This window comes from Strongylocentrotus purpuratus, unplaced genomic scaffold (genome assembly GCF_000002235.5).
Source record: "Strongylocentrotus purpuratus isolate Spur 01 unplaced genomic scaffold, Spur_5.0 spur5_scaffold_15, whole genome shotgun sequence".
Taxonomy (NCBI): Eukaryota; Metazoa; Echinodermata; class Echinoidea; order Camarodonta; family Strongylocentrotidae; genus Strongylocentrotus; species Strongylocentrotus purpuratus.
This window is the reverse complement of record NW_022145600.1, coordinates 1,265,771-1,285,955: the sequence shown is the minus strand read 5'-3', so window position 1 is coordinate 1,285,955 and position 20,185 is coordinate 1,265,771. Positions and strand designations below refer to the sequence as shown.

General features: G+C 35.4%; 1 protein-coding gene across 3 annotated transcripts in view; it reads left to right on the top strand.

Moving 5' to 3' along the window:
• Positions 1-11,522, top strand: part of LOC593129 (cytosolic purine 5'-nucleotidase) — a 30,299-nt gene extending 18,777 nt beyond the window's left edge. For all 3 annotated transcript variants that reach the window (XM_030985312.1, XM_030985314.1, XM_030985313.1), the window contains 8 exons: positions 822-882; positions 2,416-2,457; positions 3,891-3,998; positions 5,463-5,700; positions 6,809-6,860; positions 7,574-7,692; positions 8,239-8,357; positions 9,003-11,522. In XM_030985312.1, coding sequence (XP_030841172.1) covers positions 822-882; positions 2,416-2,457; positions 3,891-3,998; positions 5,463-5,700; positions 6,809-6,860; positions 7,574-7,692; positions 8,239-8,357; positions 9,003-9,206 — 943 coding nt within the window. In that variant the 3' untranslated portion in view covers positions 9,207-11,522. The remainder of the gene's footprint in view (positions 1-821; positions 883-2,415; positions 2,458-3,890; positions 3,999-5,462; positions 5,701-6,808; positions 6,861-7,573; positions 7,693-8,238; positions 8,358-9,002) is intronic.
• The last annotated feature ends 8,663 nt before the right edge of the window (positions 11,523-20,185 follow it).

Here is a 20,185-nt window from a genome sequence, read left to right as displayed (position 1 = left end):
GCAGGAAAATGAGATGAACAGGTCAGTGAAAGTTTGAGCAAAATTAGATATAAAATAAGAAAGGTGTGAATTTTTAAAGTTGCTATCAATCAAACTCAAATTAGCAATTCTGTGACGTGTCTGGCGATATCCCCTCCGATTTGCTCTGTAGACTGTACATAGTAAAGAAATCAGAAATGTTCATTTTGCCCTAAAGAAATTCCAATCATACATTCACCCTAAATAAAATCATTGCAAATATGTTTTCATATAACCTCTGTATGAAACAAATCTATTCCATCATTAAAAACAAAAATAAGAATATGAATTGTTTATGAAATTTTCTATGCAGAGCAAATTGGAAAGGACCTCAAAAGATATGTCACAGTTTTGCCAATTTGTGTTTCTAAATTATTCTAATTTTAATTGGCTAATGCTCCACCTTTCACAAATGTATTTTTCTCTTGATTTTCTGCTTTTATTGATACCAGCTAATTATCAGGGTGGACTTCCCCTTTAATAAAACTAAACAGGTGTATATTTCTCTTTTGATTATTCCACTTGGTAAAAGTATATTGAGTGCATTGTGTTAAATTTGAATCTATGCAGATATCTGGATTCAAAATTAACATGGCCAGCGACCTTTAAGTGTGGTTTGTTTGACTAGATTAATCTATTTTCACAGTCATTCATCAATCTTATCTAACCTGGGCAAATATTCACATAACAATTTTATTTAATTTTTTGTTCAAATAATTTTCCACGGCTACTGAAATATTCTCTGTAAATCAAGAAATATTTGTATTTATCATTTTTTTTTAAATGATCTCTTATACTTGTAGAATGAGAGACCATGGGAAGAAGGTTTTCCTTGTGACCAACAGTGGCTACAACTATACCAAGGTAATGTTCGTTATCATTTCAACATCTTCATTTTAAAACATGTATAAACCATAAACCATATTCACACAAAAAATGACACAGTAAAAGTAAATACACAAATAAGAATAGATTAATGTAAATGTGGTGGGATCATAAAAAGTTTGGTAAAACTTGTAAACGTGATCCAATTAACATGAACACAAATATACATCATAAGTACAGAACAAAATACGATAGGGCAATCAAATTAGCACAGAGAATTGTAAATTGATATCCATATTCAAGCTTTTCATAAGAATGTCGATTTTTCATATATCTAGGACATTTACAGTGTAATAATGAATACTCATTTGAAAGAGTTTAAAGAATATGTGTTTTTGGTGTGGTGCTATATTCCATATAGGGGGTACCTTGTATGTTATTATTGATCTAGAAAATAAATTCTCTTGTACTGTCAAACATGTCTTTGTGGCCACCTTTCTGTAAAGGCCACCTGTCCTCTTTATTCCATTGAGGGAGAAATGAGTGTTGTAGAACCTGTCCAGAAAGGCCACCCGTCTACTATGGCCACTTTTTCTGTTTCCCTTGGGTAGCCTCCATAGAAATACTTACTGTGTTACCATATTAGTTTATTCATTTCCAATGAAGCATTCAAGTGATACTCTTTATTCAGTAACCCAAGCAGCAACCACACATGGTACTTCATGGAGTAGAAATCAATTAAAAGACAAAAGCTGTTAAAACTGTCTTGTGTTTTGGAATAAATAAATCTTGTAGCTTTGATTGGTGAGTACATGTAGTTGATTTGAGTTTATTGAGCAATAGACAGGCATTTGTAACAAATGGTAATAAATACCCTTGACCCCGACTCCCTTCATGGGGAATGAGAGGAATACAGGTTAATGATATTTATATTTCTTTAGCATTGCAGCACCCATTACATACATACATACATACAATTGTCTTTTATATAGCGCAACATCCAACGAATTGCTCGAAGCGCTTTACAGAAATAATGACATAGTAAACACAAGATAATACATGTATAAAAGAGTAATTATAATAACAAACAAAAATATTAGAATTACAATTTACTTATTGAAGAGGTACGTTTTTAGTTTTTTCTTGAAAATTTCAACTGAGGGAGAGGTACGGAGGTCGAAAGGGAGGGTATTCCAAATTTTGGGGCCATAATAAAAGAAACTACACTCCCCCGATCTTGAATTGATACGTGGTAATCGGAGGAGCGTGGGGTCGTTAGAAGAGCGGAGGTTGTATTGAAGTCTAGGAGGAGTATGTAGAAGCACAGACAGATACATTGGTGCACAATTATTCAAACATTGGTAGACAATTAGGGAAACTTTGTATATGATTCTGTTATTTACGGTTAACCAGTGTAATTGCTTAAGTAGAGGAGATGCTGATTCATACCTGCTCCCTCCCAAAACAACCCGGGCAGCACGATTTTGTGTTGTCTATTTTTATTCTAACTTATTTTAATTTCAAACAGATTATCAATTGACGTATCTTTCTCATTGTCTTTTGTCCTTTCAGAAAGTGATGAAGTACTTGTTTGACTTCCCTCATGGACCTGCGGTAAGTGACAATCTTATTCTGCATTGAGAATTCCCCCAAAAAGATTTAGATATGCACCCTGTGTAGTCAGAGAACTTGTTACCATTTGTTAGGCGTTCCTGTTCAGTAATTTTTCAGAACAGACCTAGATCCCATCATAGAAATGCAAGTGACATACAAAAGGTATGTCAGTGCCCTGTTAATCTTAGATTTCTGGCTTCTTAGGAAGATTATCAAAAACTGGTATTACAAAAATAAAACTTGAAAATGATAATAATCCTTATTCCATTGACTTATAACCACCACATCACAACAGGACTAAGTAACCTTCCATTCACCACCAGTGCCAATTGGCACAGGCACTCGTTCGTGACATGTGCACATTGACACAAAACAATAGGCACCAATTAATGAAAGGATGGCCTTGTGCAACACAATGGCTTTGCAAAATTGCCCATTTCTGATCTTGATTAGCTCCATGACTACCCTTGTATCTTGAAAGAAACAATTTATTAATCTTAAAGCCTTGGTTATATCTTTCCCGTAATAAATACAATGTGGTACAGGGATATCACTTGTGTAGCATCTAAATAATTCATGAGAAAGTATAGAGCAACACCCAAGGTGGAAGAGCTTGAAATGTGTACATTCAGAATAATGCATACTAGAATACCTTACCTTGACCGAAGAACTATTGCTGGTATGATAAGGTTCATGGATAAGTAGATGTGATCAGTGACTCACTGTGATTTTACAATTTTATGCCTGCAGTTTGAACTAAAGCCAGGTTAAATTTCAAAACACTTGAGAAGCACATTACGTGCAAAGAAGCATTGTCTCATATGTGTAATATGATTTTAGTTGACTGATTCTCACTGTGGTATCTATATTGAAGAACAACTTAATATTTTGGATTCTACATTGCATGTGAATTTGTGGAGTACATGAAGGGAAAGGCTGCATTAATACAGCTTCCCCTTGTCAAGATTAGAGTATCTTACTTGGGGTCATCGGTGAGGGAAACATAACCAGCACCACCCAAAACATTTTTTAGAAGATCACAGAAGGTCATTTATATACTTCAATACTTGAACTGTCACAATAATACTGAATGGCTGCCCTCAAAAACAAGAGATCATTATAGACAGGTGGTCTGTGTAGAGAGATAGTCACTGAGGCAGTTTTAACAATGAATAATTTTGCTTGTATGGTTATTGTATTTACTTAATTCTATGGTCGATGATAAGCAACTTGAGTCTTTTGATAGTTGCACTGGTCTACAATATTCAACAGCACCTGGTTAAAATTGAAAGACCTCTCTCTGTCAGTATTTTCCCCTGGCTGCAGAATGCTGGCCATGTGAATCACCTACAAGCATGGTTTAGCTTTATGACTCACTCAATAAATTTATCTATTTCTGTAATCTAATCTTTTGTCCTCTCAACTCCCTACAGCCTGGAACTCCTCACAAGAAGTGGTACCAGTACTTTGACATCACCATTGTAGATGCTAAGAAACCAAGCTTCTTTGCCAACGGAACTATCCTTAGACAAGTTGATCTCGTAAGTCATGGCTCTTTATCTCTGTTTACCGATTCCCAATAGATTTGGAGAGTTTGTGTTTTGTCTGGCGCTATTAGATATGATTTTGATGATTTATTTGAGAGAAAATGTGTCTTTTCTTGTCTGTATTGATTATTGGCAGCAAATTAAAAACCCAAAACCTGAAAACTTTTTTTAAAATGAATCATGTATTTTATCAGGTATTTTAAAGGGGGTGTAGCAAGGCAGATACTGGTTAATGCCATCTATGTCTTCTTTTGGACAACTGCACGTAAATGAATGGACTTGATTTACAGTAATCAGTGTTTTGATCTCTACATGGTCAGCATTCGCGAAACAGACCAAAGTTCTCCTCATGCTTCAATTTTGCGTATGTTGCACGCATGTGAATACTGCGGTCTTGTTGACCGTAGTCGTATTATACCCAATAAGCCCGAGTCAGGCCACGGGAAAGACACATATTCTCTTAACGCTACACCCAGGCTCAGCAGTCAATGCAACAGGAATAACCAACTTCAAGGAGGCTGCTCTACCCTCCATCAGAATGATGCAGCCCCCCGGTTGGTTCTCACATCGGTTGTTACTTGCACTGGACTCAGCATATTTTAGTTTAAATTGACAAGTGCTTTGTCCGCACACCATTCCAGCAATTCATGACACTCCTTGTAGTTACTCGCCTCACCTACCATCCCAGTATAGCTTCCTGAGTGAGCTGCCAAAGGGATTACCCAACTAAGGAAACCCCCTTTAAGGACAAGCAAAATAAATAGATAAACAATGAGTTATGTAAACTTGCTGAAAACCACAGATAAAGTAGTATAACATGTTATCCTCAGTTTGTCATTTAATTTGCTGCAAACTTTATTAATCCATAGTCTTCTTTTTTAGATACAATTGTGATGGATTTTTTAAATTCAATGCAAGATTGTACATTATGTTTAGACTTTAGATTGAAACGTGAAGATCCACAATATCACTTTATCATTATGACTGGAGTGGTAACAAAGGTGTGATGCTATTTTTATCTGCACCATATACATGCATCAATTTACTTTCCTAATTAAAGTGACTCTGTAACATTGTCTTAGATTCTGAAACAAAATCCTGGATTTAGCTCATGCTGCAATGATAATTATAAACCTTTAGGTCAGTCAGGAACCCCATGACTTTTACAAGCCAATCTCCTGTCTGATTATCAAGATATTCATGGTTGGAAATCAAAATCAAATTTTCTGTTTTCCCAACAGGTTTTTATAATGTATTGGGGAAAATGGGTATGGTAAAACTGTTTACTCAAATATTTTTAATTTTTTGAGGCACTTCATGATCTTTTTGGAGCGCAATTTTTTAGGACTTCTATATACCACATCACAGACGCTGATAACACATGGGCCATGCATCTCAGATTTAACATTGTTAAACAATGCTTTTAAAGCTTATTTTCCTGTCTCTAATGAATCACAGGATACAGGTTCCCTGAAGATTGGCAGTCACGTTGGCGTGGCCCAGCAAGGAAAGGTCTACTCGGGAGGATCCTGCGATGTCATCTGTGAGATGCTCCACGCCAGAGGCAACGATGTCCTCTACATCGGAGACCACATCTTTGGAGATATCCTCAAGTCTAAGAAGGAGAGGGGATGGAGGACTTTCTTGGTGGTACCGGAGGTTGCACAAGAACTCTCAGTCTGGACAGAGAAGAGAAGTAAGAAATATAATTGATGAGGAGGAGGAGGAGGAGGAGGCGGAGGTGATGATGATGGTGGTGAAGGTGAGAATGGTGATGATGATGATGATGATGATGATGATGGTAATGGTGGTGATGGTGAGAATGGTGATGATGATGATGATGATGATAGTGATGGTGATGGTGATGATGATGATGATGGTGATAGTGATGGTAATGGTGATGGTAATGGTGATGGTGATGGTGATGATAGTGATGATGAGAATGGTGGTGATGATGATGATGATGATGGTGGTGGTGATGGTGATGATGATGATGATGGTGATAGTGATGGTAATGGTGATGGTAATGGTGATGGTGATGGTGATGATAGTGATGGTGAGAATGGTGATGAAGATGATGATGATGATGGTGGTGGTGATGGTGATGATGATGATGGTGATAGTGATGGTAATGGTGATGGTAATGGTGATGGTGATGGTGATGATAGTGATGATGAGAATGGTGGTGATGAGGATGATGATGAGGATGATGGTGAGGATGATGATGATGATGTGATGATGATGTGGTGATGATGATGATGGTGGTGATGGTGATGATGATGATGGTGATGGTGATGGTGATGGTGATAGTAATGGTGATGATGAGAATGGTAATGATGAGGATGATGATGGTGATGGAAATGGTAGCGTCTTTGTGGTATGAGAGCTTGCTCAAGTACTCTCTGTCTGGATAGAGAAGAAGAGTAAACAAGTAAAGAAAGCAACTTGTAATTGACAGAATGAGAAATAAAGTAATAATCTGAGGTGTTTTTTGTAAAATGAACCATTACATTGTCTTTCAATCTATGGATTATCTTTTGCAAATATTCCAGTTACGACAAATGTAACAAGGTCTATTAGATAAAATTTCATTTGTAAAAGTTGCTTTATAAGTTAGATCAGTATGTTTTCCATATCAGTTCTCTGGAATTACACTAAGGAGACGATGGTAGTAAACATACAACCACAGAACAGTTTATACATTATTCATATTTAATTTTGAAGGTACATTGCGGTGCACCTCAAGGATACATTATGATTAAATATTCATAAATTTCATATTATTTTGTTTTTGTTTATTACAGCATTGTTTGAGAGACTGGAAGAGCTGGATGTGGCTTTGGCAGAGCAGTACAAGTGAGTGATTCTAAATTCAGTCACAATGTATCTTGACGCCACACATGTGCATAGTCCCATATTGAGCTTGTGACTGTTTGTGATTTTTTTTTGCAAAGGTTACACAATTTGTTATCAGTATTAAGATGATTCTAAAATCATTTATTCACAATTCTTCGTTCACAATGCAATCACTTTGCAAGTGGAACTGAACATGCATCAGTTTACCTTTAAATTCTTGTTTTCCTGTTCATATAGCAAACACATGCATAATGCTTACTTAAATCTACCTGGTATCATCTGCACAACGTATTTTTTGTTTAGGAAAATGAAACTTACCATTTTCAAAATCTGGCTTCCTTGTACGGTTTGAACTGATCTTGGATCATACCATCTAAAATGGTAATGGTAACTTTTGCTGAGTGGCTTTCAGCCTGTAGGAATCTTGACAGTGTAACAGAGATGATAATTAGGTGTTAGCCTATACAGTCAAACCTGTGTTAGCAACCACCTCTCTATAAAGACCACCTGTCTATAATGGCCATGCATTTTGTCTCCCTTGAGAGAGAAATGTGTATTGTAGAACCTGTCTAGAAAGGCCGCTGTCTACAGTGGTCACTTTTTCTATTTCCCTTGGGTTGTCTTTATAGACAGGTTTGACTGTACATCTTATTTGTTGTGCGAGTATGAACAGTAAGGTGATATTACAAATCAATTGTTTTGTCATCGTGTAGGAATCTTGACAGTGCAACCGAGAGGATTCCAGACATCAGTAAAGTAAGGAAGGCCATGCAGACTATCACTCATGAGATGGATATGTGTCATGGTAAACTAGGAAGTCTGTTCAGAAGTGGTAAGTTATCATTCAACTCCAGAGCAAAGGTGCTCTCAGTAGCTTTTATTTAGGTTCCCCTTTCCATTCCACTCCAAAAGAAAAAGTATTCCCCAAGCCCCCCTTCCCCCCCCCCCCCAAAAAAAGAAGAAAATCTTGATTCTAAATGAACTTACGTGATGCACTTGTAGAAAATGAATGCAAGAACCACAAATATGCCCCAAAGCCCTCCAACAATTATGTAGAACAATGCCTTGGTGTTAGTTAACTAGAAGATAACATGTTTTAAATATATATATAATAACACCCCCTCCCACAAAAAAAAAGATTGAGGGTTAAAGTTATATATGTTTGTGTGTTTGTTTGTATTACAGAAAGTAGATTTTGTACTTAACTTTGATAATGATAATATCTGAATCACTGTGGATGCACATAAGTACATTATTCAATTTGTTATACATGCTGTGCTAAAAGGTAGGACAGGTTATTAATTATTATCTTAATGTACAGTGTATAATATTTGTTTATCTCATAACTTATCTCTGAATACTATTGTTAACTCTACAGGTTCCAGACAGACCTTCTTTGCCAGTCAAGTACTCCGCTACGCTGATCTCTACTCATCATCATTCCTTAACCTACTTCATTACCCATTCAGTTATCTCTTCAGAGCACCCCATCAACTGGTAAGTTATCCGATTTCAAGTTTCACCATTACCAATTCTCAATGCCATCGTTCACATTTAGGTTTCACACCTCACATGATGATCTGACATGTAGCATTGCATTTTGTATCAGCGACTAGAAACTTGCCAATTCACATGGGGAAGAGGTTCTTTTGTTCCTTGTACACAACATTTGTCTATTCTTAACCATAGGATTTTATCGAGTAAATTAAGAGTAGAAAAAAAGAACGTATTTGTAATCACAATTATCATTGACTACAGTTCGTTCTCTCAGTTAGGAAAACTATATGTAGGACATTATTTTAAGAAAAGCTTCAAGCAGTGAATAACGATTTAAAAAAACAAAGAATACAGAACAAACCTAAATGGACATGGAATATTGCACATGGAAGTCACTTCATTACGGCAATAAGGCCTACAAAAAAGATGTTGTATTGCCCTTTTTGTTTAGGCCTAATAGTCCTTACCTTAGCCACTGAGTTATACACGACCACCTTAGATTTTTTTTTTTGGGGGGGGGGGGGAGGTATTTCTGTAGGTAGTGCATGAACAGACTTGGATTTTGAAATACGTTTCAATGAAGTTTTTTTTAAACGTTGATAAAAAATCTTAATATTGTCTCTATCTTCAATTCCATACGTATAGATGCCTCATGAAGCCACCGTTGACCATTACGACCACTTTGAAGAGGAGCCCCAGGCCATGATGTCACCTGCGTTGTCAAGGAAACGGGCTGCCAGCGATGTCACTGCCACCACCTCACGCATCCCGAACGGAGAGCAGAAGAACAAGACGTTCAGCTCCCCCAAGCCACCCATGATCACCCACGGCCATGACCAAGATGATTAAAGATGGAACCCACTTACACCGGTATACGCCACGCCCGATGTGCCACGCCTTATGGGCCACGCCCAATCATTCAATCTCACATCAACTCCTTCCACATTGAGTAAGAGGGGCAGAAAGCTGATAAATGATGAATTGTATTCACGTCTTCCTTCTCCTTTATACGTTGCCAATTTATTTTGACAGTAAGTCATTTTTAACAATTGTTGGAATGTTTTGCCACATTTTAATATGTAAATGTGTAGCTACTGTTTGCAATTATTGTTCACTGCTAGTAGAGATTTTAATGCTGTTTTTTAACATGTACCTAGCATGTGATTTGATTGTACATTGTTGATCTGAAAATATACAAGGAAATGTTTTTTATTGACTCCCAAGAAATTGACAAGAATAAAGCAGATGTAGATGATTTATACTGATTGACTGTACTGTCTTAGAGGATATGAACGTCAAAAATAGAGAACGCTTTTAACTGTACTTACAGAGCCATACATGTACTTTTCTTTTCTTGATAAAGGCAAGATTTTACTTTTGTTTTTATCGTCGTTGGGATTTCAATATAATTTTTGAAATAGTTGTGACTTTCCCTTTAGGAATTGGGCTCAAATGATATGGAAATAGTCCTGTGAATTCTTCAACATGTTGCTTCTGTATCTTAGGCTTTATTTTGCAAAGAGTTTTGGAGTTGTTTAGGTACATTGTGTGTATGTTGCAATCTGAATTTCATTGCACAGAACTGTACATTAAGGCTCATTCAGATATGGGCTGGTAAACAGCTGCAAAAAACGCCACACTTTTGTCTGCGTGTAAAATGAACGGTAACTGTGCGCAACAAAGGACTCTGTGTTATAAGATTAAGAAATGTTATGCGTATAACCCTTTAAGTCCTTTAAAAAACAGCGCAGTTTTGTCATATCTGAACAAACCTTTACAGGACAATATCTGAGATACAATAAATCTACGAGTTCATCAAATGAACAAAACCATGTATGATTGTATCATACAAAACAAAATATACATACATGTACAGCTGTATGTACAAACATTATGGATATAAGCATTCTTTTCTTCCTCTTTCAGAGTGTACTTTTGATATTGGACAATAATATCTGTGCTTTTCCATTCTTGTATAGGGCATAGCCGCATATCACATTATGATATATTGTGTGTATGCACTTCCAAACAACTTGGAAACTAATTTACTTTACTCTCTCGTTGTTTATCAGCCCAAAATAAACAAGACATCCCTTATGGAACCATTTTCTTTTTTGATAACTGTTTTTGTCATAGCTAAATTTCATGCAATGATTTGGCTGTGACCGGATTTGTTTAAGGGCTAAATTGATCCCCCCAACAAAAATTGAGCTAACTCACAAAATGAGGAGTGGCTGTATCAAAGGGGTAAACAGTAGAGATGGATGTTTATGGCCTGTATTGTTTGCCTTTTAGCTTTATATTTCATGTCATGTTTATGCTTCTAACAACTTATTATCATTTTGTGATTTCTGTTTACTGTTGATTTTCATCTTTTATCATTTTTAGAAGCAATATTGCGTTAACTGAAATATAGATGTGTTACTAATGGCCAAATATTGCTCCAATGTACTGCTCCTCCATGATAATTCTCATACGTTGTTTAGTACGGAATGTGCATGTATCTCTGAAAGGAGGTGCTATGTGGGGCAGACGTTTAGCTGCATTCAAGTATTTTGTTTTTCTTCAGGGAAAGCGGCATCTTTGGTTTTCATCCTATATACCCGTGATACCAAAAAAGTACCAACAAAATTGCCAACATTATATTTTGTGGATTAGCATATGCAGAATACAGTAATGTCGTTTACCAGTTTTAAACTTTCATGTTTTTTATGTGTATAACGTTTCTTTCTTTGCACTGCATCTTTTATACACCCTGCCTTTTTAAAGGTGATGATGTGCTTATTGATGTTCAAATTTCAAGCATTTGATGAGTGCCTTTAATTGGAATCTATAGCAGCGTGCTTGTATTGTCACTAAACACAAGTATATCTGTGTTATCAATGTAATGTTAATCCATGGACTGTTTACTCTGTAAATTGAACAATTTCAGCTATCAGCTACAGGTTCGATTATTTTATCTCAATAAACCAATACAATATGTTTATACAAAAAGAAAAGAATTTGTATATATTATAGACTTTCATAGTCTTTTTATATATATAAGGTAGGGAGATAATGTTACCATTCAGTTCAATACATCATTATGTTATGCCTATGGCATTACACAAACTCGTACAGCACAAACTCTTCTACTGCCACTGAGTGTAAAAATGCCTTGTATATCTGCAAGTTTTTTTTCTCCACCTGTTAGGGGATGATCTATGCATTTTCTCACTCAAGTTTTCATAATAACTCGCTCTAGATTCCCTTTATATAATTTACTGTTGGTCACTATTTTCAGTAAAGGGCACTACTGCAATAGATTGCAAATGTACATGTAGATGGGAAAGATAATCTGCTATGAAAAATTCAATTTATTTTTCTTAACTTCCACACATGTATGTTTCAGTTTGCAAGAGTGTAATGTATGTTGCAATATATGCATACCGGTACATGTAGATAATCAGTATTAGAGCAAATGTAAGAACAGTAATTTAGAATCTAGAGTATTTTAGAGTAATGTGTTTTTGTAGCTGTTGCTACTTGTTTTTAAATGTCATAATTTTGTTTAAAGGGTGCCTGGTATTATTATTCAAGGCATTAATTCCTTTGCTCAACCTGCCATTTCAGTTTACTCAAAATGACTGGTGCTAAGCGAAATGTTAATCAAGTTTGTACATTTTATGGTGATGTAATTGTGTACATATGTATTCTGAGATGGGTACTGTGTATGTGTGTGAATTAATGACATCATATTACTTTTCCCCATCCCCTCCCCCCCCCCTCTCTCTCTCTCTCTCTCTCCATCTCTCTCTCTCTTTCTTTCTCTCTCTCTCTCTCTCTCTCTCTCTCATTCTCTCTCTCTCGCTCTACCACTCACTGGTACTTTCTATCTCTCCCTTGACATTATTCCTTTATTGATTGTAGTGCTTTGAAAAGGCACTTTCTTATTTTAGCCCCCTTTTTGATAGATGGCCCATGATTTTTTTTTAATCAGTTTCTAAGGAATCATTTGAGAAAATTTGAGTAGGCAATGACATTCAAATACATTTTGTTGAAATGTAGAATCATATTTCATTCTTATATTTACCTTTTCAGTGACATCATAGTATTGTTCGAGACATATTTCTTAATATGATTGCATTTCGTTGTCATTTTTTCATACTGTTACTTTTACTTTTCATACAAATTTTTAAATGTTGGAAGTGTCCTTAAATTGGCACTTATATACCTAATGTTTGTACTCTTTAGAATAGGTAAGCATGTAAATAGAAACTGTTGAATGATGGAAGAAGATTGTTTTGTATATAGGTTGATGTTGCTTCAATATACTGTATTTGGAGGAAAGTGAGGGCATACCTGATCAAATAGATTCACATTTAGATCGCCATACAGATATGTACATGTAACTGTACATTGCATTCATACCAAAATGTGTTTTATTATGTAATATCTTATCATAAGCAACTCTCTTTGTAAACTACATGCATAACCTATCACTTCAGTTACATTACTTTTTACCTCTTGCAGGGAAGTCATGATTATAGATTAATTTTTGCAAGATCTTTATTTTCAATAGTATTTATTTGTATATATTTGATGGCATTGGAGAGCACTATTCCAGCAGTTTATTTTTTCAAAGACTGAGTAGCCGTTGTGTGTAAAGGATCTTGTGAGAAAAGATAATTGTTTCTTCACCTCTACATTCAATTTGCTAATAAACCCTCCATAAAGATGCTTCCCCAAAAGGTTATCAATATAACCAAATTGTTGATATTCTTGTTTTTTATATGATTTAGTAGTATGGCAGGGGAACAAATAGTCGCATTTCTCTCTGAATAATTAAACATGGAGTGGGAGTGCCAAGCGTGACTTGAAAGGGCAAAGTGTTGTTGTTGTTTGTCTTATTCAGGGTATTTAAAGGTACTATGTCCCATTTGCAGGCACAAAAAAGGAAAAGGTTGAATTCCACCGGCATTTGAAAGATAATACTAATTTAGAACTTCCCTCAAAAAAAAATGGCTTGAAAATGTCTTTTTGTGGGAAAATAATAACCGTTAGTTGTTGAATCGACTTTAGAGATTGCAATCCTTTTAGGAAATAGTCTGATTTTCAGAACCTTGTACGGAACAGTCGTACGTTTGTGCTTGTGTACCCTTTACAGCTCATTTTATGTATGTTATTACCAAAGAAAAAAGAAGTCTGTCAGTCACTCAATAGTGTCTGACAGTGAAATTTAGAAAGTAAACAGGTTTCCTTGCAGAAATTAAAAACTAAAACACTGCTGTCGTTTAATTTCACAGATGACATACGTGACATATTCATAATTCCTGCAAAGTTCTACAGCATTTGATGTTGGATGCAAATGGGACATAGTACCTTTAAAGCATCCTTTTATCAGCCGTTGAACGTTAAATCGAGACACACACTTTGCGCTTTCAAGTCATGCTAGTCGCTCCCACTCGGTGTTAAATTATTCAGAGGGAAATGTGACTATGTGTTCTCCTGCCATACTCTTAAATCATATTAATAGCTAATTGAATCAAAAGTGGAACATTTGAGGTTCAGTTCTTTGCAGTGTCTGTGATTCTATCTATGATGCAGGTATTGATTGATTCAGACTGTTAGTCAAACATGAACAAACGAAATGCTTTCAAATCCAGATTCTTTGAAGGAAAGGCAACAAAGGAGCAATGAAATACTACTCATGGTATCAGAGAATATGTCTGCATGCTGTATTTCATTGTAAATCTCTACTTGCTTTAAAAGGTACACAATACTCTTTACTGAAACACACTAAAGCACGTACCGGTACATGTATGTTTGGACGTCAAGACAGATTGATTAATCGCTACAAACTATGCCTGCATTGCTCTCGTACATACTAAGACCTAGTAGTTTCGATTACTCAGTGTATTTTGAGTTCTTGATTTCATGAGCATGTGCCAAATTTCACATCTAATCTTTGCTTCTGTTGAGTTGCAATGTTCCAATACATCATCTGCTTGGAGCCAGAAGGGCGTTGAAACCTATACCGGTACATGTTCACATGGCTACGCCCTTATGGCCCCAGCAGACAAATTCTTGTGTTCCTGTTTTACAAGTTCTTAGATAGTCATATTTGTATATAGTGCTGACACAGTAAAATGACATTGTCAGTTGATTTCATACATGTTTTTTAATGAATACATCTTTAGTAAATCATAAATAGTAAAGATAATCTTGAGTTCTGGTAAAATGTAGTATTCACAAAATCAGAAAAAATAGCCAATATTAAATATAACAAATAATTATTTCTGAGAAGCAAAGTAAACTGTTGAATCCATTGAATAGTGAATCATATTAGATTGTCACAGTCCTACATACATATAATTAACTTCTTGTATTGAAAAGCCAACTTCTCTAAAAACAGAAATTGGGGAACTTGACATCACAATGTCACAATGGGTAAGAGGAAGTAATTTCAAAATAACATGTTTGTACACTTTTTCATTCATTCCATTATTGTCTTGTGTTACGCGACACTTATGTTCATACGCTCTTACACTCATAATGCTCCTTTGACAGATATCGTTTTATATCCTTTATAGTTTATGCTTCAAGTATATACTTTATATGTATTCTATTATTCTTTGACATATTTGTGTCAGTTGTTGTATTTAGAAGATAGATATTATTTGTTTTTATGATATATGTTAAATATTTTTATATGTTCAGTTATTCATATATTATGTAGGTAGTACCAGGAATTCTATACTCCATGTTGATCATACACTCAAATAACAATACAGTAAATCACAGTCAACAAATGAATTTAAACAGCAATATCATTTAGTTCATTCACCAGGTCAAGTTATGCATACAGAAAATATGATTGAGTCCACATGGTTCAAGAATAATCATTTGAAGCAATTATTGTTTTTTCTAAGGTTCTGGTGTCTCTATCGTCAAAACCGACAAAAAAGCGATGAAAAAAACAAAATGAAAAAAATCCACCTCTTGAGAGTTTTTTTGTTAAACACCTGCCAAAATGTCACAGATTTTTGCAGTCTAAATCAAAGATTCAATACAATGTCGTTTTTTCTTCGTCACAGGACTCTACATGCGCACTACTCACCAAAATATTGGTATGAGCAAAAATTAACAGAATTTTATGGGTTTTTCCAGTAGTGTGAATGCCAGTAAAAATTAATCAACAATTTATCAAACTGGTGTTTTGGATGTGAAATGGGTCTATTGTTATCTTCTGTTATCGTAGTTACTGTGACTATTACTATGGCCTTGGTAATTAATGGATGATTCTCTCTCTACATTGTCTGTTTCAGTACATTGAGCTCATATGCACCCAGCTATACCTTTCATCTCCACCTTCACACAAGGCTGCACAAGTTTTATTCAGCTATTTTTAGGTGATAGGTGATGTAAGGATTTTTTTTCAAACGGGTTCCGTGCATGTTCTGTACAGGATTAATGAAACGCAAAATAATAGTACAATATGTTTAGATGAGAGTTTATTTGTGTATGATTTATGATATGTATGACCATCACTGTTCCAATGGAATAGCTCGCTGCTTCAAATAAATGAAATCATTTGAATTTAAAGTTCATAGTGTGAAAAGGACTCAATTGACCTACATATTGATTGATTGATTGATTGATACATGAATGAATTCATACAGTAAGGGCTTGATTGGTTTACTGCATAAATTACTGATTGGTAGGTGTGTGTTGCATAAATTACTGATTGGTAGGTTTATTTTGCATAAGTAACTGATTAATTGATTACTTGGTTGGTCGGTTAATTGATTGACCGATAGTATGATTGGTGATTGATAGATTGGTTGATTTATTAGTTGACTGATGGATGGGTTAATTGATTGGTAGATTGATTTATTGCTAGGTGGTTTGATTAATGGATTGATTGAATTACTAGTTGATTAGTTGACTATAAGATGGGTTGACTGAGTGATTAATTGATTCATTAATATATAAGGTTGATTAATTGATAAATTGATTGATTAGTTGACTATTACTATTAGATGGGTTGATTGACTTATAGTTTGGTTGATTAATTCATGACTTCGTTAATTGATAGATTTGTTGATTGATTTATAGTTTGTTTGATAGTTTGATTTATTAGTTAATTAGTTGACTAATAGATGGGTTGACTTGATAGATTGATTAGTTGATTGACTTAAAGCCCCACTGTCCTACTTGTAGCTACTTGCTCCCTCTATATAGAAAACTTCCCCAATCGGTGCCTGTTCGTCCCCCATGATCCTCTTTTTCTTATGTTGAGAGCTGAGTTAATGAGATAGCCACATCTCGATGACCTCGCTGTGTGGTCTAATCCCTTCTGGCCCAGTGGTATTGACGGTCTTTAAAGACTTGTTGATTGATAGATTAATTGATTAGTTGACTAATAGGTGGTTTGATTGATTGCTTGATTGATTGATTGATTAATTGATTCATTAATACATAAGGTTGATTGGTTGATTGATTGATATATTGGTTGGTTGTCTGGTTGATAGACTGATTGGTTGATTGAATGAACAGATTATTGACTGATAGATTATTGGATTCATTGAATAATCTGTTCATTAAATTGCTTAATTGATTTATTTGTATGCATGAATTCGTATCCAAACCCCTTGACATCAACCTCCAGATAACCACCCCCAATCAACTACCCCTAGGACACCTACCCCCGAGGACAACTACCCCCTAGGGCAACCACCCTCTAGAACGACTACCCCCAGGACAATTACCCCTGGACAACTACCACCAGACAACTACCCCCTAGAATAGTTGTCCGGGGGTAGTTGTCCTAGAGGATGGTTGTCGTAGGGGGTAGTTATCTGGGGGAAGTTGTCCGGGGGATAGGTGTCCGAGAGGGTAGTTGGCCTAGGGGGTAGTTTTCCTAGGGGGTAGTTGACTAGGGGTGGTTATCCGGGGGTGGATGTCCAGGGGACAGGTGTCCTAGAACCGCATGAAATAATGTATTGATTCTTGAATTTACTGGTTGATTGATTAATCGAATAATGTATTGACAAATGAATTCATATGATTGTTTCATATTATTGGCTGAATTGTTGCTGACCATCATCAGTTTATTAGTTGATTGGACGACTAAAAGTTTGATTGATTGAGTGAGTGATAGAATTGATCGTTGGCCAGTTAACGATTTCATTGGCTGTCTACTTAATCAATTCGTTATATTTTATCTTTGCATATAATGTGATGATGGAAACATATTTCAATTCATGTAAAAAATTCAAGTTTGAAAGTTTTGCTTATTAACTAATTGGTGAGATGAATGATTCTAATGTTCACAATAACATTTTGTCATCATCCATCGCGTTCGTTTGAAGCTAGAGCGAACAGTGCAAATAATCATAGTTTCAGAACATTAAAACACGACCTTGTGGTTTGATTGCCCATGCATGTGCTTCGTATCGGGTCATTAGACTGAGGGAAGATTTTAATTGATTGATTGTTGGGGAACTAAAAATATAATCTCATTGTCAAACGTGATGATGCTCAGAGAATAATTTCAAAGGATGAGAGATCATGATCAGTCTTTTCAATAATGCATTTTTGATTAATTTTCTGTTTGCTTAATTTTCAGATAACAAAGACACATTAATAATGATAATAGTGGGTTCTTGTATAGCGCGTGTGTCTGTCTTACTTGTCACTCCTGGCGTGCCACAATAATATTATATCTCCGGCTTCAGCATGGCTGTCATTATGGGGCTCTAGGATTTCTGTTTTAAATGATTTTCTTGTTAAGCATAAGAGCAGTTATTTTGTTTATTCCAATGAGTAGACGAATAATTATTTGACCTTAAAGGGGAAATCCACCGTGATATAATTTAATAAAAGCAGAAAATAGAGTAATATATGAAAGTTTGAGCAATAACTGATTGAAAATAAGTGAGCTATGATTTGTTTAAGTTTTCATTAGCTTTGTTCATACAATTTCATGAACTTTCATTTTCTTATGTAAGGATGACGGGATAGCTTTTGTCCATACAGGGGTTGTATGAACAAATATGTGGAATAATTGTATTTAGAGTGTATGTATGATTGAACATGTTTTTAAGGGAAACTATGGTTTTTAAGTTTTTTAAGTTTTTTAGTACAGGGAAAATGGGAGGGGAGCTCACAAGATACGACACAAAGTTGCCAATTTATGTATGATTAATCGCACCTCAAAAGTTTAATAACTTTTTGATTGGTTTGTTTTGATTGATTAAAAGGTTATATGATTGCACTTCGCAACCAAATGGCTACATTATATACAATTTATATTTGCAATAATACATACAAATGTGGTTTAAAAAACGGATCAACTTTGAAAAGAACAACATCCTGTTTGCACAAAATTATAATATATATATATATAACAAAAAAATCATGACCAACATGACTAAGGCAATACCAGACAAAAGGTAGAAGACAAAGAAAAGGTTCAAATGAGATCAAGTTATGTATTGTGAGGTGACACAAGAGTGGGTCAAAGGATGTGCAAGCAGTCCCTTTGCTCTTACACACTCTCAGACACGTTCTTCTGACAAACTTCTCTCATTTCGCCCCCCCCCCCTCCCCCCCCCCCCCCAAAAAAAACACACACGTCACTACAGTAAACACTCATAGCATTAATCAACAAAGCACATTCCAATTCTCACTCCTTTTAATCGGTTTTTGCTCAAACTTTCACTGCCATGTTTCTCCCATTATTAATGTTGTTCTGCTTCTATTAAAACCAACTTAATATCAGGGCGGTCTTCCCCGTTAATATGGCGCCAATGTTCTTTTAAGGCTCAAATGATAGCTCTAATTAGCAATGTTAGCTCTTAGCAACTGAATGTTATGTGTTGTGTGTAGTGTGTTGAGTGTTGTGTTTGCGTGTGTGTGTGTGTGTGGGGGGGGGGGGGTGAGAATGTATTTTTGTTATGAGTTGGCGCTTATAACCAGGAATAAGATTTTGATTTGCACACGCTCATAGCCGGTTTTCTAGAATACCGAGTAACAATATAAAAGCATCCCTTTTTGAAGATATTACAATAACTAGGATATATTTCAATAAGTGGAATTGTATTATGAAGTGACGCGATCACAAAGAGGCGTGGCTTTGATACCTTACGCATAGCTTTACAACCAATCAGTGTGGACCTTACACGAGATGACAAAACGAGGGCGATTTCGTTTGTCTCGCTACACAGCCATTCATCATAAGCTGCTGGAGTACTAGAATCATTTGATCCGACAGCGAGGTTTATACTTTTAAAACATAACATCTGAGCAGACCATTTTCTAAAACATCAGGATATTGCCGATAAGTAAGTATGTCATTTTTTTGTGTTTGTCAATTAAAATTAAAACTACAAACATTTTTATCATCATTTGTTAATTACTTATCTCATGATTCTAAATAGCCTATTTTGTGTTTTGCCATATAAATGGTTTGATTCGCAACTCGGCAAATAGCCGCTATTACATTTTCATGAATGCACCAATTCAGGTTAGTTCATTTCATTTCGGTAAAATGAAGTTAGCTATTCTATAAAGGACATCCTTGAGATGAAAATTATATGTGAGAGACAGTTATTATGAGCATGCTTTCTGGGAGTGCTGAGAATTAATGAAAAACAAGGATGCTATACATGTATTTATCCCCGTGGTATGCAACTACTCTTAAAAATATATGGTGTAGTTATGATTTTGATCCATTTAGTCAACTGTGCATCCAACTCGAGTGATTTTGTTTGCTCATTTTTTGAGAAATAATTTTTCACTTAAATAGTTATAATGTATTTGGAGTTGGACATAAAAGGGTCAAA